A 25,829-nucleotide genomic window follows, 5' to 3' on the forward strand; every position below is an offset into this window, starting at 1 on the left:
GACATTTTAAAGTGTAAAAAGAGCAGCCTATGAGCATCAGGTATTAGAAAAATACTGGCAGATCTAAAGAATTCCTTCTCCTTTCCAACCCAGGAAAGAGGTTCTCTAATGGGCTGATGCGAAACTAGAAAGCTTAAAGCAATGCAGATAAGCTCCTGAACTCGGCTGCTTAATGGAGGCATATCTCAGCTCTTCAAGGGCAAGGAATGGAGTTAAAACACCCAGGAAAGCCTCTAGAGATTACCCAGTAGGCCCTGTTTTGGGCTACCTACAGTAATCACAAATCACTCTATAATGAAAAATTTCACTGAGTCAGTTCCCAGGTGATTTGTGAAAACATAAGAGGAGACTGGAGCCACTGCTGGGGCCTCAGCTCTGCTCTCTGTAACACTCACATACATTCATCACTCTTTGCGCTCCCTCTCAAGTGTTAAGAGATGACAATCAGACCATGATCCATCCAGGCTCTTTTGCCATTAGTCTGTAGGAATGCAGCCCCATCTCGGTACTGGCTGCATTCACTGACAGTATCATGTTTGTGCTACCCAAGCACAGACTCTCCATAGCATTCATTCAAGAAGATGAGGGCTTCCTTTCAGATCTTCTCTATTTCATTTTCTTTCAGCAACACACAGAACTGGTCCAAGCTTGCATGAACCATTTCACAGACTCATTTTGTACTCGTTAGCATTTCCTGGGTTAGAAAAAGCTCCATCTTACTTTCAGTGATTCAGAACCTCTCAGTGTGAATGGTCTTCAATTCCAAGAATTAAGATGCCATTTGGAATCACAAGTGATTTTAAAATATGATTTGCCACTTCATTAGGTTATTGTTGTGCAGTCTATGTAAATTTCCATTTCATTAAAAAATTTTCAAAAGAATCACAGGCAAATTACAGCTCGAAAATTAGTCAGTAAAACTTCATTAAGCCAACCCTTAATAGGATTATTAATGTGAAAGAACCAAAGATTAATTTCTTCCTCAATGAACATTAACTGACAAAATTCTTACCCTTTGTGGCACTCACAATGCTGCTCTCATGTCTTGATGCCTACTCTAACAGTAGAATCATGGAAGGTATATTAAACAACAGTGTATATTATTATGCTACAATGGATCATAAGTCAGCTGACTCAAAGGTTCCAAATTTCATTGCAAATTTCAGTATCCTCAAGGTTTTGGGGCAGCAACTTAGCATCAGCTTGAACTGTTCTTTTCATCAACTGATCTGATCTTTTCATCCCCCTTATTAAGTATTCACAGTAGATAACTTTATGTGGAGACATTAAAGTTGTGATACAGCAGAGTCTAGCAAGCCCCCAGGAAGCCCATAGGCCAAGTCACTAATAAGCCCTTCAAAGGCCTTCATCCCCCTGTAAGCAGTTTTTTCTCTGAAGCTTCCAGGATGGAGCTCTGAACCAACAATATCAATTCTGTATTCCCATGTATTTCACAGTTCGGTACACAGACAGACTTTTTTTGTGTGGGTATGAAGGGAAAGTGTTGTATTAGGCGAAATCGGACCCTCGGGATGTAACGTGATAGGCCCTCCCCTGCTGGGTCATGCATATGTATAAAAGATAAGGATGAAACTGGATACCTATATAAGGGACCCTCACATTCCAATAAACGCCATTTTACCGCTCACCATAATGGTGTAACAAACAGCTGTGACTTGGTCGGGGCCGTCGATACACATTCACAAAGGGACTTGACTTTCCAGGTTACCAGATCGAGGTAACAAATGGTGCCCCGTGTGAGGCAAAGTCCTGGAGGTGAGTGTGCGACGGCTAAAACCGCGCTGACGGACGCGGTATCCACGGTTCGAGCCCGTGGAAGCACTCTCGGTGGGGTGCAAAGGGGAATGCAGCGCTGCGCCTATCCTACGGCCGATAGTTCGTAGAAGACCAGGAAGACTTCAGGTCTCTGGGTAAATGTATTCCGTCATTAGAGTAGTATTGCAACTTTGTAAAACCTACTATGGTAGGAAAGCTACGCCTTCTAAGAAGGACATTGCAGTCGTCATTAGTTGTCTTGAAAAGGAGAGGGAGCTTTCCTCTCCTCGGGTGATTTTGGATCACAATAAGTGGGACTCTTTAACTTTTTCGCTCTGTGAGCGCGCAATGAATGAGCAGAAAGATGCTGAGCTCAAAACGTGGGGGTTGGTGCTACGGGCATTGAAAGCGGCTCGGAAAGAGGGGAAGACTGAAACTCAGGTTGGGACGGCGGAATGTGGGTCGGGAAGCTTTTTCTCTTGCAGATGTGAGGATTTGAAAGACAAAGACAAGGTGGCGGGAGCCATCCAGACCGCACCCATCACTCCGGCTGAACAACGAGCAGATGGCCCCGTCCAGCAGCATTCCACACATTCCACATCCTTATCTCTTGACCCGCAGAAGCCTTCCTCGGAGGCCCCATATCGGTATCCAAAGCAACCGGTATCTTCTGCACTCCTTCGCCCATCCTTGGGGGTGGGGAAGGGGAGTGAGCAGGGGCGGGAGGATGGGTCCTTTCCTCGAGATGGGATGGGTTGTGGGTGTGGTTCCGCCCTGGGGGGCGGGGTGGATAGGACTAACCAAGATGGAAGCCAATCCTCATCAACGGGGGCGGAGGCAGAGGCGTTCCTAGTCATCATAACCCAAGAGGGTGGGCTGCTGGTCCAGCTCTACTTGGGGGGAGGGAGAGGGGAGAACAAGAGCGACCAAGTCTCGGATTGGTCAAAGATAAGGGAGGCATTCCTTTTTATCGTTAATTGGGGGCCCGGTCAGGGGGCCCCGGACTCGAGTGGAGTCTCTGAAGCAGAAACAAGATCAGCTGATGAGCGAGCCACTGCAGCCCGAGTTGGAGTCGGTTAAACTCCTGCTGACAACTTGGAGGAGAGGAAGAATGCTTAGGATAAACTGTATTGATTATTGTCACTGTCTTTGTGATTGTTAAATGTTTATGGTATGTGAAAGTATAAATGCAAATGGTGTATGGAACTGTTAATGTTATAGGGATGTGTAAACATGAATGCTATATGGAAGTGGAATTATTAATGTTACATGGAAGTGTAATTGAGGGTTCGAGTAGTGGAATTATGAAAAACAAAAAACATCAAAAGGTTACAGAAGAACAGTGAGTTAAAATATTGAATGTGATCTGCTCTAGCCAGAGAAGTTTAAGTGCCAGCAAGAGAATGCAAACCCCCGTGCTGCCCCCCCTCACTGCTTACCCTCCCCCGCCCCTCGGCTCCGCCGCTTGTGAAAGTAAACAAATCGTTACTTCCGAATGGGGACAAAAGCAAGACATTAGAAGTATCTCTTGCTACTTGGAGCAAGAATGTCTTCATTTTCTCCCAATAATATACACATTTAGGGGACTAGGGTAGGGACTTGGACAAATTTGTTGATGGAGCTTGAAATTGTATGGAGGGGGAATTGTGGTGGTGGAGTTGGATGGAACGGTGGCAGCTTTACTAGAGCAGGTCCTGAAGATCCCAGGATGAGTTTTGCCCGTAGTGGGCTGAATGCAATGTGCACATAGCAGTGCAAAGATATTTGTTTTCTGACAGTTTCAGGTGCATCTCACTCTGTACTGCATCAAGAATTATTACCCATTGATGATTTTTGTAACAATAGTAGGAGTAGGTCAACAAGAAAAAGCTTACCAATTAAAAGAAAAAAGAAGAAAGCTATGGGTAAAGCAAGTAACAAACAATAGAAATAAGTGATTGTAGCTGTTAATAACTTTTCTGAGTAGTTTGTATTGTAGAGAGATCTAATATAGTGGTTTGTTATGTTTTATGAACAGGTGTTTCATCTGGGCTCTGTATCATGCACTGGCCATGCATATATGGAGTACATGTGAAAAAAAAAAAAAAAAAAAAAAAAAAAAAAAACCTGCACAGGAGAGAATCTGTGATGGGTGAGAAAGGCAAAGTGCATTTTGAAGCAGGGGACGCCCTGCAGGCACTGCCTATCGCATCCACCACTACTGTGTTCCTTCTCTCTCCTTTTGGTGGTTTGCCACCTCATAGTTATCGATAAGTAATAATACATTAGCTTAGGAATTTTCATTTATAGAATTGTCTAAAATGAATGCTGGAATGAGTGTGTATATGTCAACTCAAAAAATTATGACGTTACATGTAATCTTCTGTTCAGTGTATTATCAGTGAAGGTTTTGATTGAGTGATGGTTATGTTAACATTTAAGTCCCCTGCAGCTCAGCGACACTGGGCCACTGCCATCATGGTCCTTGGTGTGCTGCGACACATCAAGACAGACAATGGCTCGTGTTTCATCTCGAGATCTACTCAAGGAGCATTGGGGAATATCTCACTCGACAGGAATCCCTGGGAATTCCCAGGGACAAGCATTGTGGAAAGGGCCAACCGTCTCCTGAATGACAAGATACGTGTCCTTGGGGAGCGGGAAGGTCACAGAGAATAGAGCTGTAATAGATTTCCTGCTGCTGGCTCAAGAGGCACAGGTGCAAGGACTTTGAATGAGAAAATGGAGTTCCAGCAGATATATGAGAAGCTTTGAGCAGAAGGATGAACTGTATAATATAGCCCAAGATGCCTTGAAAATACTAAATACAGAACCACTAACATTATTACACACTGCACCACATACCTCTGCATGTTTACGTCACTTTTTAAATAACTCACCACAAAAAAAATTTATATAAGTACTAACTCTTTTATATACTAGGATTAGGATTGGAGCTTGCGTTGTAACGGGGCATGGTTTTGTTAAGCATGGGGAGAGGGAGATGTTGTATTAGGCGAAATCGGACCCTCGGGATGTAACGTGATAGGCCCTCCCCTGCTGGGTCATGCATATGTATAAAAGATAAGGATGAAACTGGATACCTATATAAGGGACCCTCACATTCCAATAAACGCCATTTTACCGCTCACCATAATGGTGTAACAAACAGCTGTGACTTGGTCGGGGCCGTCGATACACATTCACAAAGGGACTTGACTTTCCAGGTTACCAGATCGAGGTAACAGGAAAGAAGATAAAAGAAGGATAAATCAGCTAGGGGCAAGTCTTGGTCACTACTCAACCACAAGGCAAAGCAGGGATGAATTCCAACTCACCATGAGAGTATCCTAAATAAGAGTTAGATGGAAATACGAGCTTATGCTACAGGAACAATTAAAGGAGTCAGTCACTAGGAAAAGGAAAACACTGCTGTACTGCTGCTTTGTAGCCACCAGCTCACATTCTTCAGATTACAGCAGAAATATCAAGAGAGGGAAAAAAAAACCTGATAAATCAATACGAGTTTATTACCAAATACAGCAAAATGCTGACAGTACAGCACACAAAACGTATGCTTATTTTCATGCCTAATTTGCACAAGCTCATTCCCAAAGGATGAGCATAATATTCAAAAGTGAGAGCACAAATGGCCATTTAAATGCCTAAACCCCAACTTAACTAATTGCATATAAAAACGTATACGTAACCTCCAAGCAAAACTGCAGCCTTTCAATCCTGATAGCCTGTGTCAAAATGGTCTCCATTACTCTATGGCTGCATACACATTTACACACAAAGAACGCTTCTTGGCAAACCTCAAAGCAAACTCCTTATTTAAGCTCACATGAGGCTTAAGCAAGAAACCATGCCCTGCAGGTAGTTTGTGGAGACATAGTGCTTGGTAGACACATGCTGTTTAGGGACCAGCCATTCCACTTGAGATCATGCAAGTACAATTGTGGTTTCAGAGCTGCCAGGTGTTTCTCAAAGATGGATAAAATGCTGGGGGAAAACAAAAACAGAATACGGACACTGTCTGATTGCATCTAAGGGATTTCTTTCAATCACTCTGTAGCTCACAATAACTGCTGCACACCCAGTTGCTGTGACTTTTGCCCGATGGCTTAAATCCAGCAACGTCCTGTATTCATAGGCAACAGGTTCAGAGGTTATAAAGAACTACTCTGTAGCAGCCCAAAGGTAGCACACTAAGCAATGCCTGACATTAAAGTACATACAGTTTTGTTATGGCTCTTTGACACCCTTTGGGACAAAAGATATAAGAAATAAATTGCTGTCATAGCAGTACACACAGTCAGAATTGACACATGGCAACAAAAAAAAGGGAAAGGCATGAACACTGGCCAAACCAGTTCATTATAAGTAACAGCCCCGAGCTGGGCTTTTGTTTCTGTAAGAAACCACATAATGGAAAGATAGACTTGATTCTGATTATTTCTGCTTACAGCAACAGAGACTTTTTCTTAACATTCTCCTTTTTATTTAGATTCCCAGTTGTATTAGTATTATGAGTTGGGAGGCTCAAAGCCACTGCCTCTGAACAGACTACATGCTTGATGAGATCCTGTGCTGCTCGAATCAGTCTAAAGATAGACAGAGAACTAGAACAGTTCAAGGGTGCCCTCACCTGCACATCACAGAAAGAGACAAATTACAGCTAATTCAGTTAGTGCAGTTCTTTGGTGCTCTTCACTTGAAAACTAGCACACACACAAAAACATGCAATGCATCACCCAGGCATGGAGGTCTTCCAAAGCAAGCTTTCTTCCCTGACATGTTTTGGAGGGGGTGGGGAACAGTCACCCCTCTGCTGCCTTCAGCAGTGAGCTTTCTACACTGAATGTTAATATATGTTTATAGTGAGACACTAAACAGGTCAACTAGAAAGAGGTTTGGGTATTCCTTGCAAATGGTTTAACCCACAGAGTATGGCCTGTCTTTCCAGCCTTGACTCCCCAGATATCTCAGCCTAAATCCAAGGAGCTTACCTTGAATCACCTAAAAAAGTTCAAATAAAATGTAACAGCCATAATCTCCTATAACTCTTGACTTCACTTTCAGGCTCTGCTTTACAGCTCTGCTACCACAAATATAATCCAGAACTGCTTTGCTTAACATTGCATCCACTGGAGCATAGAATTCACCGTGAGCTCAAATGTGGTACTAGAGATTTCTGTGACAGAATAACATCTATAAGGGACTTGGATGAAAGACCACCACGTTTTTTTTCCACGTCACTGGAGCAAGGATTTAAAACCCCAATCATGCTCTGTAGAAGTGACAGACGAGTGCAATAAACTTCATTAATACCCAAACCTCTTTTCCTGCTTCTTCTCATTTTTAAGTGGTATTAAAATAGTTTATGATTGTTCAGCTGCTCTGCACTTTACATCCTCTTATGTGTCATAACCATTTGGGGGATGACAGAAAAATAGACACTTTTTTTTAAATCTTTTTTTTTTTTTTTTTTAATATAATTTAAAATTTTAATGTATATTTTAAATTACATTAAAAAAAAATACAAAAGCCTTTAAACTACCAGACAATGAATATGCAAAATGTTCCTCAAAGTTTACATTACTGTTATCATTGTTATCTACTGGTAGAAACGTCACAGACCAGAGATAGACCTGGGAAGCAAGTTTTGCTTTAGATGGTGCTCAGTGGGACCAGGTGCCCCTTAAATGGAGGATAGATTTTTTTTAATCAAAAGCTGAGCTTCTGAACATGTAGGGGAGAAAAATTAGAGATATGGGAGATAAAGAAACATTACCATCTGAGATGCCATGTGATATACATAGAAAGAACCCCTGTACTCACCCAGAACGTTGTCACTGCATAATAACTTTACAGGAGTAGGAGTAATAGGACTTCTTCAACTATAATAACTATACCTTAAGTACTTATCATTTTTGGAGACAAATCAAAGCGACCCAAAAGGTGGTTTAGGATCTAGACTGTATTGTCCACTACCACTTCCTCACTGTGCTCTACTTCCTCAAGCAAACAACGCAGAAGAGGCTCTATCGAATGTAATGGAATATTTAAGCACCTCGTACAGGGACACATCCACCTGTGGAATTTACAAGCCAGTTCTAACAGTACAAGGAAGAGTGGCTGAGCTCTGAACACAGCAAGATCTCTACAGCAACTTAATGCCAAAATAATCACTATTCCCATGCAATGAAGTATCACCGTGCTAATCTGAAGGTTCCTAACAGGATCACAACATCACCGAGCTGGGGTGTGTTCAAATACCAACTTCGTAGTTCTACAGTGCATACAGACACAAGGTCATCATTACTGAAGCCCCCTTTGCTGCCCATCTCACCCTCTTCTTTTTGTTTCATATTGTTTCCTCCAGCTCAAATTCTGGGCCAGATGACTTCAAAAAGCTCTTCATTTTTCTATCCCTTTAAGACTCCAACGCTTTACAGCATTAGAAGTGTGGCTGACTTTTTTTTCCCTGACTCCCAGCAGTGCTGTCTTTCAGGTCACAGGAGAGGTTTTGATTTCCCACTCTTTGTCATTCCAGCATCAACTTAATTTTCTGTTTTTCATTCTCTTGCTGCTTCCCTGGGACATGCAGCTGGTTTCAGAAATTAAGGTGACAATTTGCTCAAACTACTGGGGTAAAATTTGCCCGTGTAATTACCCTAATTGCATGTGCAATCATATGAACCATGTACACAGGTGAACTATTCAACCTCAGCTGGTCCTCTGTGGGTGCATTTTTGAACAAGCAATTTTGAAAATACAGGCTTCCAGATGAAGCTTATTTTTGTTGTTATGCCTCTTTGTCCCATTTTTTAAAACACCATTTTCCAATTGCCAGCCCATTTCTCCAACCCAAGGCAGTCACATATCTGCTCTCCTACCACTGTACTTTGCCAGCTGTTATTCAATTGAATCTGTTATTCAAATGAAACAGAGGGCAGGGAAGAGCGGAAAAGAAACACAGAAACAGAGATGTTAAAGAACAGTAGTAGCTAAAATACCGAGCTAACTAAACAGAGACATTTAAAAGCCAACACGCAGTAAGGCAGCTCTACCTTTGCATAACTAAGCTCCAAGTTTTTTTATTCATATGCTTTTAGAAAGAACTTCTGTGCATATATCACAAAAAATGATGTGTTTTAATACTTAAAAGGGACTGAATGGTCGTATAAAATTTGAAATGTCACTTGGAACTCCAGGGATGTCCAGTTTGCAGGGTGAAAGAAATACTGCTCGATTTATTACACAGTAATATATGAAGGTATATTATGAGAGACAATAACCTTCATTCCCAGGCAATTTCAGCTTTCCAGGTAGTGTGGATATTGCAGTAAAGTATTGGACATTCTTCATTGCATCTATAAAAGTGAAGTTTTTACAATTTCATTTTGTGGACTTTTTTCCCATCCCATGAATAACAACTCCAAGTCTGAATCTGTAGCTTCCAAAAGGCATTAACTTGGGTAAGATGAGTTGGTCTTGAGATAAGTGATCAAAACTAGCCCTTGCACTCATGACATGAGCTTCTACCCAGTACATTCAGCATTTATGTCGGTACTCCATGCCTACCACAACCAGGAATCAGATGCAAAATCCAAGTTCATTAGTATCTGTGTGACATCTCATTGTAGTGTTTAACTATGGGGTGAACTGGGTTCAGGGTTTGCAGGTGCATCCTGACAATTTCAAAAAAGCATAAAGAAATCCCTCATCTTACAGCGTTCTCCAGTCCCTTCACTGATGATACTGAACCTCACAAATCTTCCCTGGGTGGCTGAAGAAGTCACGGCAGTGAGATTCTCCCCCCCATCCTAAGAAGAAACAGTGAAGGAAAGCAGTAACTACAAAAGCTTCCACCTCCATAAAGTACATCATGAGAAAATGGATTAGCCTTCACAACAGATCCATTAGCCAGCACCCCAGTATCCTCTTTGTTCTTGCCAATTCTAAAGCACGCTGTGCCAGTATTGGATCAGCTCCTAACAAGAGACAAGCTGGTCCTTGCCTGTCTGCACAGAGCCTAGCACAGGCACAATTGCTATGGGAATAATATATTACCAAATGGACTTAAATGAGCATAATAACAAACAAAAGATAATCATACACACTCAAACTAATGCAAATAAGAATATAATTCAATCAACTCATTAACTTTACTAAAAGCTAGCTTTGTACATCAGCCTCCTGGCTCTTAGAACTGTCAAAGGAGCGCAGACATCTGATTATGAACTCCCGTTGTCAGTCAGGAGACTAGACATGAATGCTGAACAAAAATAATTCCTTTCTGAGCCCACGGAACATCGTGTTCATATCTAATATTCATGCTACCTTGAAAATACAAGGTAGTAGCCATATAAAATGGAATAATTTCTGAGGCTTAAAGCTGAATTGTTTAGTAGTCCAAGACATTAATATCACTGAGCTCATATCAAGTAATCTTCAAGTGCAGTGAAATTCCCAAGTGACCTTGACTAATCTGAACAGATTGGGTATGAAAGCATCGAGGGAGCTGCAGGCACCTCATGGGGGGAACCTTTACTGTTTCAGAGCAAACACTGTGCGTGCTTTTGGGACTGGAAGACCAAAGAAACAAGAGACAATGCATTTGGTCCCCCCTGTTCTTAAAATGACCATTAACTAATTCGTTTTTGTGGATGTTTAGACATGATACTGTTTTCTCCAAAGGCAAACAATAGTACAGCACTTCCATAGGATACTGACAAGCAAGAGAACAAGATCATAGACATTACATATTAAGAAACCCGTGGCCCTATCTATGCCAGACCTCCTCTGTGAGGTCTTTTTTGGTCTCTACCAAGGCATACAGACAGTGGCACAGCCCTCTGGGCAATTTACCAGAATCTAGCATTGTGTTGGCCTGTTATAATAACAGGCCTCTGGACTCTGGGACAAGCTCTTATAATTCAAGAGACTGAGCGTATTCTCCTGCCCGACCTCCTGAAAGCGCATGGAAAGTGCTGGAAAATAAAAGGAAAGGCAGCAAAGCACCCAAAGTCTCAGCTACTCAGCTTTCAGAAAACAGAAGCACCAAGCAATAAAACCAACTGCTGACATGAGACTGGTGCCGAGTCCCACAGACAACGATAGCAGACAGACTCCTATTTTAGAGACTTGACGAAACAATAAATTAGGTGAGGGTGTGTTAGAACAACAGCTGGTTGCTAATTAGTCGCAGCCCCCTCAGCAGGGTATCAATAAAGCAGCAAAGAACATCTCGAGTAAATTAAATTTTAAAAACCCCTACTGCAATCACTCCCCTGACAGACCCTTCCTTCATCTCCCTTCTCAGCTTTTTATTTATTGTAATTACTTTAGTAATAAGATTTGTTTCCTTGTTATTATATGTATTACTATGCAGGGCGGCAACAACAACAATAACAACAATAGCTAGGAAGAGTTATGTTGCTTATTTATCTCTGTGGCTGTTATTGGGCCACTGGGTGGATAGAGCAATGAGGAGGTGGGTGCCTGGGAAAAGCAGTAAATAGAAAAGAAAGCATATTCCTCAGGAGCAGAGACATATGGGGACATATTTACAAAGGAGGAAACACTGACAATGAGCGAATAGATCTAATAACTCAGGGGAGCCCAACAGCTCCAGCTGATAAAGGAAGGAATAAACAATACTGCATTAGAAGTGCTGTCAGGAGTCCTGGGGTGTAGCTGCGTGCCAACAGAGGTTTACCATAGGAGAGCCAAGGATGGACTGCCATGTTAGCACAGGGCAAAGGCTTTGTCTGAAATAGGGTCATCTCCCACAGCATACTGATGTACTGAGAAGAGTTTGGTGGAGGATCAGACTCTGGTTCTGGGTCCACCAAGGGAGAAGCTGCAAAGACTTAAAGAATCACATACGCATATTTTATCTTATGTTGTTCATGTACTAGCCAGATTTCATAGCATCTGTCATGGTTTTGTAATTTTGCTATCAGTATCAGTATTCCACATCATAACATCATGTAAAGTATGGATACTTCTATTGAATGTGCAGTCCACAGAAGAAGACTACATATCCCAGAGAACAACAGGGTTAATGATAAGTCACGGGACCAGGACGCTGTATAATCTCGTTCCCAGGCTGGAGTGCCCTCCTTCTTCTCTCGAACTTCTCGGAGAGTGGGAAGCGTTCCAGCCGTGTCGCCTAGAGTTCACAGTAGGCCTCTCGGTTTTCGGGGACTCTCTCTCTCTGTTTCGTTCAATTTGTTAGCCTCAATTATATTATATTGTGTTATCTTGTATTTCGGTATCATATTTAGTAAAATAAGTTTTTCCTCCTTAGATTGTCGCTGTTTTATCCCACTCCCTTTTTCCCCCTCCTTTCCGGGCCCCGGGAGGGGGCCCACGGGGTGGCTTCCCCTGTCACGGGCATAGGTAAATCTAAGTAACCCGTGACAGATTTTTGGTGGAGAATGCGGGCATAGAGCTTTTTAGCTTTTAGAACAACTCTCTCTTTACTCTTAAAGAGCTTCGTTAGGGGAGTGTTATCTTTTCGTAGCTGCTCACTGAGAACGTGACCTTGAAATACCATACAAATTGTCAACATTAAGGGCTGCTGTACATTCTCAGCACTGCTATCTAACTTTTGTGTAGAAAACAAAGGGATTTCTTTCTCCCTTAGAGCAAAGCTAGCTAGCTCTGACTTTTACAGAGCCTGCCAGCTATGAATCCACTCTTCATCCCAGTTGCTCTGTTTAAGGGATTGAAAGCAATTATGATCTTCTTAAAGTATTGGTCAACTATTAACACCATAATTTGGTGTTGTGGAATTGTGCAGGTATATAGCCTAATAAGGTGGATACTGATGGAGACACCTGCCTGGTACTTTTATGAGATGTGGTATGGTCAGAATTTTGGCACCTACATCCCAGATGGAATTGTGAATCTTACAAACACTTGCATCCCAGATGGAATTGCGAATCTTACAAGTACTTGCATCCCAGATGGAACAGGCAATTTTACAAACACCACCATGTTTAATTCATTGTACAGGCTAAAAAAACCCTTTTTATTTAGGTTGTACTCTCAGATTTCCACACGCCTTTCAATAACTGAGATAGGGTTCATACTTGCATCCATGTTATCACTATTAATGAATGCATATATGTTCCTATGCATTCGTTCTATGCGGAAGTCTCCTCCAGAACCAGAGAATGATGACTGGCAGGGAATATGGAAAGGTTTAGGAAAAGTCTTAGAAGCATGGGGACCCGCAGTGTCATGGGATTTCACTCTTGAACACCTAAGGGACCCTAAGAAATTAAGTGAGTATTTGGGTCAGAGATCTAAGGAGGTAAACCTTATGTGGGGTTTGGCTTATGCATACCGTGCTTTGTATCATACTATTCTGGAGAGAGAGAGTTTCCGATCTGAGATTCAAGCCCAAGTTAATTTTGATCAGTCACAGGAGGCATCAGTAGCAATATCAGTTGCCCCTGTGGAAGGCAAGAAATGGAAACGGGTGTCCACGTGTCTAGAACGAAAAGAAGGAGAAGCACGGGGGGGGGCTGCAGAAGACCCAGGTGCCGGGCATGGAGCAGTACCGAAAAAAGCAAAGGCAAAAACCAAGAGGCATGAAGAAGAGACTGATGAGGAGGAGGAAATCACCTATTGTCGACCTCTGAAGCTGACTGAAATCCAAGGCTCAAGAAAGGAGTTCACACGGCGTCAAGATGAAGGTATCCTTGCTTGGTTGCTTCGCTGCTGGGACAACGGGGCCAACAGCTTGTCTCTAGATGGTAATGAAGCTCGCCAACTAGGAAGCATTGCCCAAGATGCAGGTATCGACAGAGGGATTAGCAGATGTTCGGATGGAGCTGCCACTCTCTGGTTGCGGCTGTTAGAAGCCGTGAGAGAAAGGTACCCCTATAAGGATGCTTTGAAGCCTAAATTTGATAGTTGGAATACCGTCCAAAAAGGTATTCAGCGCCTGAGGGAATTGGCCATGGCGAAAATGTTGTACAGCCCTGATCCAAGCGAACTTGACCCTGAGAGAGTGAGGGCCGATCCTGACATGTGGCAGAAAATCACAAGTACAGCACCAGAGAGAATGGCACAGTCATTGGTAACAGGTTCTAAAGGGTTCGTGGACAGATGGCCCCGAGTTGTTGAGCTGATTATAATGCTTCAAACCACCGATCAGCAGCTCCCTCAACTGCATGCCGCAGTTTCTGCCATCTCACGGCTAGAAAACCGAGTAGATGAAATGTGCAAGAAATTGTTTCCATCAACTAATCGTAATGATGATCCCGTAATAGTATCAGAAACAACTGATGAAGGTCAATCCTCGTACGGGCCACCAGGTCTAATGAAGGATCTGATCAAAGTATTCCAGTCCTACTCCTCACCTGCATCATCAAAAGTCTCAGCTGTTAAACGCACACGCTTCCCAGCTCGAGCAAAGAACAACAGTACGATTGCACCGCGTGTTTCCATGTGGCGCTACCTACGTGACCGTGGAGAAGACATGAGGAAGTGGCATGATCAGCCCACTTCTGCACTACGAGCACGGGTGAAAGAACTACTAGACATACCAACCACCAGTGGAGTTGCTCCAGTCATCACAGGTAACCAATAGAGGGGCCCTGCCCCCAGTCAGGGGAGGGAAAGGGATAATAGAGTTTATTGGACTGTGTGGATTCGATGGCCTGGCACATCAGAACCACAGGAATATAAGGCGCTGGTGGATACCGGTGCACAGTGCACCCTAATGCCCTCCAGTCATGAAGGGACAGAATCAATCCATATTTCTGGAGTGACTGGGGGCTCTCAAGAATTGACTGTGCTGGAGGCTGAAATAAGCCTCACTGGCAAAGACTGGCAAAAACATCCTATTGTGACTGGCCCAGCGGCTCCATGTATACTGGGTATTGATTACCTCAGAAGGGGGCATTTCAAGGATCCTAAGGGGTATCGATGGGCCTTTGGGATAGCTGCTATAGATATGGACAACATTAAGCAGCTGTCTGTTTTGCCTGGCCTGTCAGAGGACCCGTCTGTTGTGGGGCTGCTACGAGTAAAAGAGCAGCAGGTACCGATTGCTACAAAGACAGTGCACAGACGGCAGTATCGCACCAACAGGGATTCCTTGCTCCCCATTCATGATTTGATTCGCCAGTTGGAGAATCAGGGAGTGATCAGTAAAACTCACTCACCTTTTAACAGTCCCATATGGCCAGTGCGTAAAGCCAGTGGAGAATGGAGGCTGACAGTAGACTACCGTGGCCTGAATGAGGTCACACCCCCATTGAGCGCTGCAGTGCCGGACATGTTGGAACTCCAGTACGAGCTGGAGTCAAAAGCAGCCAAATGGTATGCCACCATTGACATTGCCAATGCCTTCTTCTCTATTCCTTTGGCTGCAGAATGTAAGCCACAGTTTGCCTTCACCTGGAGGGGCATTCAGTATACTTGGAACCGTTTGCCCCAGGGGTGGAAACACAGCCCAACCATTTGCCATGGGTTGGTCCAAACTGTACTGGAACAAGGTGGTGCTCCTGAACACCTGCAGTACATTGATGACATTGTTGTGTGGGGTGATACAGCAGAAGAGGTTTTCACAAAAGGAGAGCAGATCATCCAAATTCTTCTGCAAGCCGGCTTTGCTATTAAGCGAAGCAAAGTAAAAGGACCTGCCCAGGAAATTCAGTTCTTAGGTATAAAGTGGCAGGATGGACGTCGTCACATCCCAACAGATGTGATCGACAAAATCACTGCCATGTCTCCACCAACTAGCAAGAAAGAGACACAATCTTTCCTGGGTGCAGTAGGCTTTTGGAGGATGCACATTCCAAACTACAGCCTCATTGTAAGCCCCCTTTATCAGGTGACGCGGAAGAAGAACGATTTTGCATGGGGCCCTGAGCAGCAGCAGGCTTTTGAACAGATTAAACAAGAGATAGCCCGAGCTGTAGCTCTGGGGCCAGTACGGACTGGACAGGATGTAAAGAACATCCTCTATACTGCTGCTGGAGAGAAAGGCCCCACTTGGAGTTTGTGGCAAAGAGCCTCAGGAGAGACCCGAGGCCGACCCCTGGGATCCTGGAGTCGATCATATAAGGGGTCTGAAGAGTGCTACACTCCAACTGAGAAGGAGATCTTAGCCGCGTATGAGGGGGTTTGGGCTGCTTCCGAAGTAGTCGGGACTGAAACACAGCTCCTTTTGGCACCTCGACTGCCAGTGCTGAACTGGATGTTCAAAGGACAGGTTCCCTCCACTCATCATGCTACCGATGTCACCTGGAGCAAGTGGATTACGCTGATTACACAGCGAGCGCGAATGGGAAACCTCAATCGTCCAGGAATCCTAGAGGTAATCATGGACTGGCCTGAAGATAAAAGGTTTGGAACATCACCAGCAGAAGAGGTATCACGTGCTAAAGAGGCCCCACCATACAACGAATTACCAGAAAATGAAAAGAAATATGCCCTATTCACTGACGGATCATGTCGCATTGTAGGGAAGCATCGCAAATGGAAAGCTGCTGTGTGGAGCCCCACACGACAGGTTGCAGAGGCCACCGAAGGTAAGGGAGAATCAAGTCAGTTTGCAGAGGTAAAAGCTGTCCAGCTGGCCTTAGATGTTGCTGAACGGGAGAGGTGGCCAATGCTGTATCTTTATACTGACTCATGGATGGTGGCAAATGCCTTATGGGGGTGGTTACAGAGGTGGGAACAAAACAACTGGCAACGGAAGGGTAAATCTGTTTGGGCCGCTGAATTATGGAAGGACATTGCTGCCCGAACAAAGAATATGGTTGTAAAGGTGCGTCATGTGGATGCACATGTGCCCAAAAGTCGGGCTACTGAAGAACAACAAAACAACCATCAGGTAGATAAAGCTGCCAAAATTGAGGTGGCTCAAATTGACTTGGACTGGCAGAATAAGGGTGAATTATTTCTAGCTCGATGGGCTCATGAGACCTCAGGTCATCAAGGAAGAGACGCGACATATAAGTGGGCCAGAGACCGAGGGGTGGACTTAACCATGGACGCTATTGCGCAGATTATTCATGATTGTGAAACATGTGCCATAATTAAACAAGCCAAAAGGATGAAACCTCTCTGGGAGGAAGGGCGGTGGCAAAAGTATAAATATGGGGAGGCGTGGCAGGTTGATTATATCACCTTGCCACGATCTCGCAGTGGTAAGTGTTATGTACTCACCATGGTAGAGGCAACCACTGGGTGGCTTGAAACATACGCAGTACCCCATGCTACTGCTCGAAACACCATATTAGGTCTTGAGAAACAAGTCCTGTGGCGACATGGCACCCCAGAAAGAATTGAATCTGATAATGGGACACATTTTAAAAATTCCCTTATAAATACTTGGGCCAAAGATCATGGCATTGAGTGGATTTATCATATTCCCTACCATGCACCAGCTTCTGGTAAAATTGAACGATATAATGGGTTGTTGAAAACTATGTTGAAAGCAATGGGAGGCGGAACATTTAAGCACTGGGAGAAGAATCTGGCAGAAGCCACTTGGTTGGTGAATACTAGAGGATCTGTCAATCGTGATGGTCCTAGTCAATCTAGCCCCCTACACACTGTAGAAGGAGATAAGGTCCCTGTTGTACATGTAAAGAACATGTTGGGAAAAGCTGTTTGGGTCCTTCCAGCTTCTGGAAAGGGCAAACCTATCCGTGGAACTGTCTTTGCCCAGGGACCTGGGTGCACTTGGTGGGTAATGCAGAAGGATGGGGATGTTCAATGTGTGCCACAAGGGAATTTGATGCTGGGGGAGTGCAGTCAATAATTTTATGTATTTATATGTATATATGTTTGCATGTGTAGTGTATTTTAGTTATTATAGTTGTACATTTAGTTATGTTACATGTAATTCTACTGTTTAGCTATCATAATTTTACATACGTGTATATATATGTATATATATATTTACCATGATGTAATAATGTAGAATAAGGGGTGGAATGTCATGGTTTTGTAATTTTGCTATCAGTATCAGTATTCCACATCATAACATCATGTAAAGTATGGATACTTCTATTGAATGTGCAGTCCACAGAAGAAGACTACATATCCCAGAGAACAACAGGGTTAATGATAAGTCACGGGACCAGGACGCTGTATAATCTCGTTCCCAGGCTGGAGTGCCCTCCTTCTTCTCTCGAACTTCTCGGAGAGTGGGAAGCGTTCCAGCCGTGTCGCCTAGAGTTCACAGTAGGCCTCTCGGTTTTCGGGGACTCTCTCTCTCTGTTTCGTTCAATTTGTTAGCCTCAATTATATTATATTGTGTTATCTTGTATTTCGGTATCATATTTAGTAAAATAAGTTTTTCCTCCTTAGATTGTCGCTGTTTTATCCCACTCCCTTTTTCCCCCTCCTTTCCGGGCCCCGGGAGGGGGCCCACGGGGTGGCTTCCCCTGTCACGGGCATAGGTAAATCTAAGTAACCCGTGACAGCATCATAGACTCATTAAGGTTGGAAAGACCATTTAGCCAAGCTATCAGCCCATCCCCACCATGCCCAGTGACATCCCTCAGTGCCACATCTCCACGGTTCCTGCACACCTCAAGGGACAGTGACTCCACCACCTCCCTGGGCAGCTGTTCCAACACACCACCATTCCTTCTAAAAAGAAATTTTGCCTAATATCCAACCTGAACCTACCCTGGTGCAAATTGAGGCCATTACCTCACATCCTATAGATCTAACCTTCCAAATCATGGGCTTCTGCTATAGGGAATCTGCTGAGACTATCAGGAACAATAAGGCTGCTTGCCTTGAAGAAGTATAAGTGGTCTTAGACCCTCTTCACTAGAACTAAAGAACAAGCACCCAAAATTCTCAGGACGGCCTGCTGAGAAGACCGTGATGGCCAACAAGAAGCACATTTTCACCAGTTATGCCTCACCACCAGTGCAAGATCACTGTCCTCTTTATGGGGACAGCTGAGGCAACACCAGAGGCAAGAGAGCAGCACTTAGATAAGAACCATCTACTGCACTCAAAGAAAGTTCACCCACAGTTCATAGCACTTCCCTGAGCCACATTCCAGATGCAGTACAAGCATTCCTCAGACATGGCATTTTCATCTGCTCTGAGGTCCCGAGTCAGCGCTTGCAAATAGACCACCTTATAACACAGAGCTCAGAGCACAGCCATTCTAAATGAGTAAGGACTGAATCTTATGCAAAAATGTTCTTCCACACGCATCTACCCAACTACCGTTGGCACTATCCTTAAAGAAATGCACGCATCACACATCAGCTAGTCTGGAGAGACCCCTTAAATTGTGCTTGCAAAGTGCATGGCATCCATTTAGATATGCAAGACTAGATTCTGAGAATTCAACTCCTCTTTAACCCTCTGATCAGAGAGAAGCAAACAAGAGAAGGGAAGGGAGAGTAGGAGGGATGTCTACAGCCACATGGCTTTGTGTGCCTCTACTTCAAGATTTAATCCTCAAGGATGCAGTTCTGGGTCATCAAGTGAGTCCTCAAGTGCGGCCCTTAGCTTGTTTGCTGTCTATGTCCAGCTCTGCCTCTGACTACGTGGAGAACAAAATGTCTCAGTGCAGGAGAGTGCACAATAATATAGGAGGAAATAGAAGTTATATACACAGATAATGCTTTTGGGTAGAAGAACTAGCTTGCTTCTGTTCTTCCTACAAGTATCCTTCAAAAAAAAAAAGAAAAGAAAAAAAAAAAGGCCCTTGTTTCAAAAAGTAAGTGGGAAACATTAATAGTTAATAGTTTCCCTTCTGAGAGCATGCAATAGAAATGTGTTCTGAAAGGGCTTTCAGAGGACGTTTCTATCTCTCCATTTCTGTAATTGTCAGAGTTAAAGCTTTTCTCTGCTGGATTCCAGGGCGCAATAAACAAAGCCCTGTAAGTAAAACAGGATGGAACAAACAGCCTGACTAAAGTGAGAGTGAATATCAATAAAGAGAAACAAACAAAAAGCCCAGCTCACCTGCCTTACCTATAAGCAGCAGCAAAGCTTACTCAGCCTGTGTTGTGGGAAGGCAGGTGCAGAAGGGAACAGGGTGTTTTTAAACCAGATAAAGAATAGTCCATGGCTATAATCCAAAATGCAAATCAGGATTTCCTCTTCCTAACAGCTACTATGGTTACCCCATGCCTTCGAAGAAGTCACACTGCTTCCAAAAAAATTAATCTTCCTTTACCAAAATAGACTCACCGGCTCCCATCTCCACTGATTGGTTCAATTCATTTACAAAAACACATCAAGTTCCTCTCATTGAAAAGCTTCTTTGATTCAACGGTAGGGAAAGGAAAGCGAGAAAAGGGCAGACAGAAGGGAAGAAAGAGGAAACATGAAAGGGAGTAAAGAAAAAGGAAGAAGGTGGCAATGGAGGAGAGAGACATGAACTTGGAAGAGAGAGATTGGGCAGTTCAAGACCTGTGGATGCTCATAATAGACAGTGCATGGGCAGTCTGAAGATGAAATATTCTTTAAAACAAAAGCACTTATCTAGGAGTTCCACCTCTTGTTTGATCAATCATATCGCAAGGCCGAATCATTTTTAATTTAATACTTCTGGGAAGTGGGGGGGAAGCACTCATTAAACACGGGCACGGTTGGCAAGCACTGCGCGTTAGCATTTGGCACTATTTATTATTGCTGTTTATGGTGATATAAATTAGGTTATACTGATATAATTAATAACCCTAAATTCAGGGGTAATAAATAGCAATATTTATATGAAACTGCAGACTCTGAAGAAGTCCAGCCAAAAAAATCCCCACAAAATGCTGACTACCACGTTGTGACTGCTAACATACACATGGGAGCACCAGGTACGTGGGTGCAGAAGATATGCAGGTGTGAGCAGACACTGAGGAATGGCTGCATACACAAGCTGTTGACAGAAGGGTATGTAGCATGTGCACAGAGAAGACAGCCTAAAAGCAGGTCACAAGATGGTACACAACTGCATGGAGAAGTGTTGGTGCACAGGCAACTTGTTGCTCCACTGTGTGGTAATGAGCTTATGTGGAACAGTGTGAACAGCCAACAGTGCTGGGTATTTCTTTGTAACAGAACTGTTTGTGCTGTCATAAGCTTTTACAAGTTCCTTTCCTGACCCTGGTTTTAGTGGATGAATCAGAAGAACTAGATTGAAGAGAAAATGCTCCTGGTACACATATTTCACTCATTTCAAGCTGTGTGAAGGTTGTGGTGTGTCATTATTTCATCCTCCCAGGAAGAAAACTCAGGGGAAAGAAAAAAAAAGGAGGGGGAAATGCTCAAGGTCACATACTTCATCAACAGCAGAGCCAGGAACAAAGCACGGGTCTCTCACTCACCCAGTATAACTCAGCAGTTTCCTAATCAAAGTGCTGTGCTCCTTCATGGATTCTCCACCGCTGTGTAGAATGGAATTCCTTCTCTAGCTTTCCTGTTAATCCGTGATTTAATTTAAAAAGACGATAAAGGGATGAGAGAAAACAGTCAGCTGAACACCAACCAATACCTTGGGTTTTCACAGAACAGCCTTCGCAAGATAATCAGCCTACAAGGACACTTTCCCTTTAGTAATTTAATGCCTGTCACTTTGGACCATCTTATAGCACCGTTCTTGGAGATTAAGACTACTTTTACTTGTAAAGAAGAAAAAAAACACACAAATAACTATATCAGGTCAGACCATACATCTATCAGAGGCAGCATCCCATTTCCAGCAGTGGTCAAACACTACTGTGTGACAACACACAGGATGCACTTAATAAAAAGTAGTGTCTAACATTAAAATATATAGCCACTACCAGATCAGCTGAAATTTATTTGACAAACCCTACATCTGACTGCTATTCAGGACAGAGCAAAGGCTGCCCAGGGAGGTGGAGTCACCATCCATTGGAGACCTTAAAGAAACATGGAGATGTGGTACTTCAGGACACGGTTTACTGGGCAATACTGGTTGTAGGCGGACGGTTGGACCAGATGACAGACTTCTTTTCCAACCTTAATGATTCCATGAGAACAGTCGCACAGAACACAACTGCTCATCAGTACTCTCTGGACTGAACAAACTCAAATTATATGTGATATTGGGTAGTGATTTTTATTTTTATGTGATGACAGCCTTACTCATACAGACATGCTTGCATCACCACTACCTTCATTTAGCATCAGCAACAGGACTCAACTCTCTCCATCACTGACAGACAGGAATAAATCCTCATAGTACTGACTGATGTGAAAGGGAGTGAAAGGGAAGGCTGTTTCCTAGCTCAGCCACACACAGTCAGAGCATAATCACATTACTGCCATCATATCTGTGACAGAGGAACATTCTCTGCATGCAACTTTCAGATCACATTAACCAAAGCAAATACCAAGGCCCTGATCGTCTTGTTGCTGCACAAGGCTCTCGAAGTGTGATTGCACGGTATCCTGCTGGGATGAGCACTCTTCCACTGAGCTGTGCCTGCAGCAGGGAGTCAGCTGGGGAAGGGGCACAGCTGGGCTGCTGGAAGAAATCCTTTGTAACCGTGCGATGGCATTCATCTTTGTGACGGGCAGGGAAGCATTATGCACACCCCAGCACACAGGACTGGGGAGGAGGGAGAGAGTGAGGAGCTTCAAAAGAACTGCCAACAGAAAAGAATTCAACCCTTTTTTAAATATAAAGATACCGAGGTAACGAGACTAGAGCAGGATTAATACCAGATAACAGAAGGATGGATGGGTAGTACAGAAGATGCACTTTCAAAGCATGAAGATTCGAAATGAGTGATGATTCAAAATAAACAGTGGATTTGACACATTCAGTCGTGATTGTAAATCTCAAGGCAAATAAGTGGCTTCCTGAAATGTGCTACAGAGACCTAAAAGTAAGTAGTATGGACCTGTTTACAGCTACTCAGTCAATAATGGCCTACAGACCCTTTTCCTGGAAAAAGAGCTTCCCTTTGTGGCAGTGATTTGAATGACAACAGAGTTTAATACAGCACTTAAACCTAGATGAAGTAGAACATTAATGGACAAAGAAACCTGCATGTGCTTCCACATGCAGCAAGGGACTAAAAGTCATCTCCAAAAAGCTGCCAATAAACTCTAGGCCAAGAAAAGAAGCTTTTCTTTCTGTGCAGGAACACCTCAGTCCACTGAAAAAGCACATGGGAAGAAGCAAGAGCAACAGAGCCATGGGAGGCCCCACAGCACAGCATTTAAATTGGAGCATGATGGAATGGTTCTCTCCCTTCCCCAGGCTTCATGCTTAGCTACAGAGCCATAGCCAAGTCCTTGGACCTCTGCTCCTATCCCACACCAAACTTTCCTACTCATCACCAGGTTGAACTACAGTGGAAGCTCCACACGTTCCTGTGTGATATGAGCTCAGACAGTACCCTTCATTCCAGGTGTCACCAAAAGCCACACTGTCCCTCCTGAGGACCCTTCCTCTGCTATGCTCACTCCTGACAGCTGGAGAAAAAAGGTCAGACATTCCCTCCAGCCCTCCATCTGCTGGAAACTTTAATTAAGCAGAGTGAAAGGAAAAACAGAAAGCCACAATCTTTCATTTTTGCTTCTGCTGTCTGGAAGAATCAAGGAAACATTTGGTGCCAGCAGAAGCTTCCAATACTCGGGGGCAGCATCCAGCTCCCCTGAACAGCCTAAACTACAACACACTCATGTCCTGGGGAGAACAGGAACACAAAAAACTATGCTCATAGTCGCAGACCAGAGGCTAAGAACACTCCAAGCTGCCCTCTGCTGAAGCCCAGACCACAACAGAAAGGAATTAGATTAGGACCAAATAAGCTCAAGATTTGCTTAAGGTCTTTACCCTGTTTCTTCAGCACCGGATCAGCACAACCTGACCTGAAACCAGATGAATGGTTGTAGTGATGATGTGGGTAGGAGCAATGTAAAGGCAGCTCTGAAGAATGCAAAAAGAAACTGGTATATTCATAAGCTCAGAAAGACTTGGAATCTCTTCAGAAGCATGTGGGAGGAAACAGAGTAAAGGAGATAGGAGAAGGAGGGAGTTTCATTATACGGAAACATTTCCATAAAGATACGAGCATTTAATAGATCCTTACATCTTTCCCCCATTCAGGTTATATAAAGAATTAATTAAAGCCAGTTATTCCCAGATATATCAGCTTGCAGATAAAGTTTGCCCTGCTGATTTGGCAGAATAGATAACTTTCCATTCAGCAAGTAAGATTCAGTTTGTCTGCTATCGCTAATACTTCACCCAGTCAGTTGGGACACCTTACGGCCCCACACAGTACAGAACCATGAATATCTGATGCACACGAGACAGCACACTGGGCTGTATCCAGGACTTACATTCTCCTTACAGGACTGATCACAGGATGAATAAAACACAAGGCAAAAGGCAACAGGAATTCTGGCCCAAAACACTGAAGACTAGGCCTGCTAAGTATACAGCAGTAAAGCCTGCAGGTAAACCCAGTGAAAATTCACAATAAGTATGTTACTACAACGCACTTGCCATTGATGACTCCATCAGGGTTGAGCATGGGGACAATCTTGAAAATGAAACATTTCCTCAGGAGATCAGCAATGGGATCACTGCTCACAAGGAACTCCAGGGTCCCCTTCATCACCCAGCTGGCGTTGCTTTCACCAGGATGAACACGGGCCATCAGAAAGACATAAGGACGACTGTCTGTAAAACAAAGCAAAGGCATGGAGATGTTATGCACAGAAGCTGCAGAGATACGATGCCAACTTTTTTTTTTAAGAGAGAATCTTACTAAACAGTTCATGGACAGAGCCTAATGAACCCCTGTTGCAAAGCAGACTAGCAATTTGGCAGAGAAAATTGTCTTGCTATCAGATACGTTATTTGCCATTCCCATGAAAAAGCACCCTCATTTGGCCTAGTTACACGTCTCCAAAAGCTCTCTGTATACACATGCTCAGAAGAGACCAAATTTGACAGCAGATTGTTTGAAAATCCCATCTGTGTTGAGCAAAATCCACAGATGGGCCAAGGGAAGAAGACAGAGGTAGACACCTGCCAAGCATAGAGAATAAAAGAAAAGGACAAAGCAATGATGTGTCTTAAAATTATCCTTCTGTGAATGTTCACAATCTCAGGCTGCTGTCACAAATCAACCTGACACATTTGCTTTAGTGGAAGCCACTATCTGACAGGGAATCACAACGATGCCATGATGTTTTTTGCAGCTCTGTCAGAGCACAGGCTCTCTAGTAAAGGGACAGAAAACAATCAAAGGTATCATCTGAGCATCCTTGTAAGCAAACGCTGATTTAGCAAGTTATGCTTCTATGTCCTCAGCTCCCAAAGCTGTACTAAAGTCCTTCAGTTTTCTAACAGCTTTACAAATCATTACTCAATTAATGTGAAACACAGAGGTGGAATCACAGAACCTTTTGAGTTGGAAAGGATCCTTAAAGGTCACTTGGTCCAACTCCTCTGCAAGGATGTAGACAGGTCTGGAAACAATCCCACATTCACCCCTTCCCGTTCATAGGCATGATGGTCATGATGGGCATGACCAGAGTCTCCACTCGAATTCATACAGAGCAATCATACTGTGGTCCAGTAAAGCAACCAGAACTCTGCTATTCAATAGCCGTGTACTAATCTTTATTTTTCCTTTATCATTCTTGCACCTTACCCTGAGATTAGTATATTTTCACTGCTGTGTATACATTAGTGCCCAAGGCGCTAATGGACTGTAAAAGATCCCTTCAGCCAATAGAGACATACTAGGAGTTCTGCTTACTTTTTATTACAAAAACATATATATATTAGAAAACAACCTCTATTCAGCTCCAGCTAGATGCTGTGCATTACAGTCTACCTTAGTAATGCTTTAAAACAGCAACAAGCAAAAACTACTTTTCACAAAGGCATCAGTTGCATTTTGCTATTTCCAAACATTTTCTTCTTTCTCCCATCATCATGATTTAGTGCTGTTTTGCAGGCTCATTGCTGAGCTAAACTTATGGGACTGTGTTGTTGTAGTTGAGAATGAGGCTCTTGAGGACTCCTAATGGACAACAGCTGTAAATAGCACAAAGCAAAATAAAAC

General features: G+C 43.5%; 1 protein-coding gene across 1 annotated transcript in view; it reads right to left on the minus strand.

Annotated features, from left to right (window-relative positions):
• LOC146755793 (cytosolic carboxypeptidase 4-like) overlaps positions 1 to 24,451 on the minus strand; it is a 104,557-nt gene extending 80,106 nt beyond the window's left edge. The window contains exon 1 of the mRNA XM_085525282.1: positions 24,253 to 24,451. Coding sequence (XP_085381408.1) covers positions 24,253 to 24,410 — 158 coding nt within the window. The 5' untranslated portion in view covers positions 24,411 to 24,451. The remainder of the gene's footprint in view (positions 1 to 24,252) is intronic.
• Positions 24,452 to 25,829: the final 1,378 nt, after the last annotated feature.

Source organism: Coturnix japonica, chromosome 30 (genome assembly GCF_054131305.1).
Source record: "Coturnix japonica strain WE chromosome 30, WE-NBRP24, whole genome shotgun sequence".
Taxonomy (NCBI): Eukaryota; Metazoa; Chordata; class Aves; order Galliformes; family Phasianidae; genus Coturnix; species Coturnix japonica.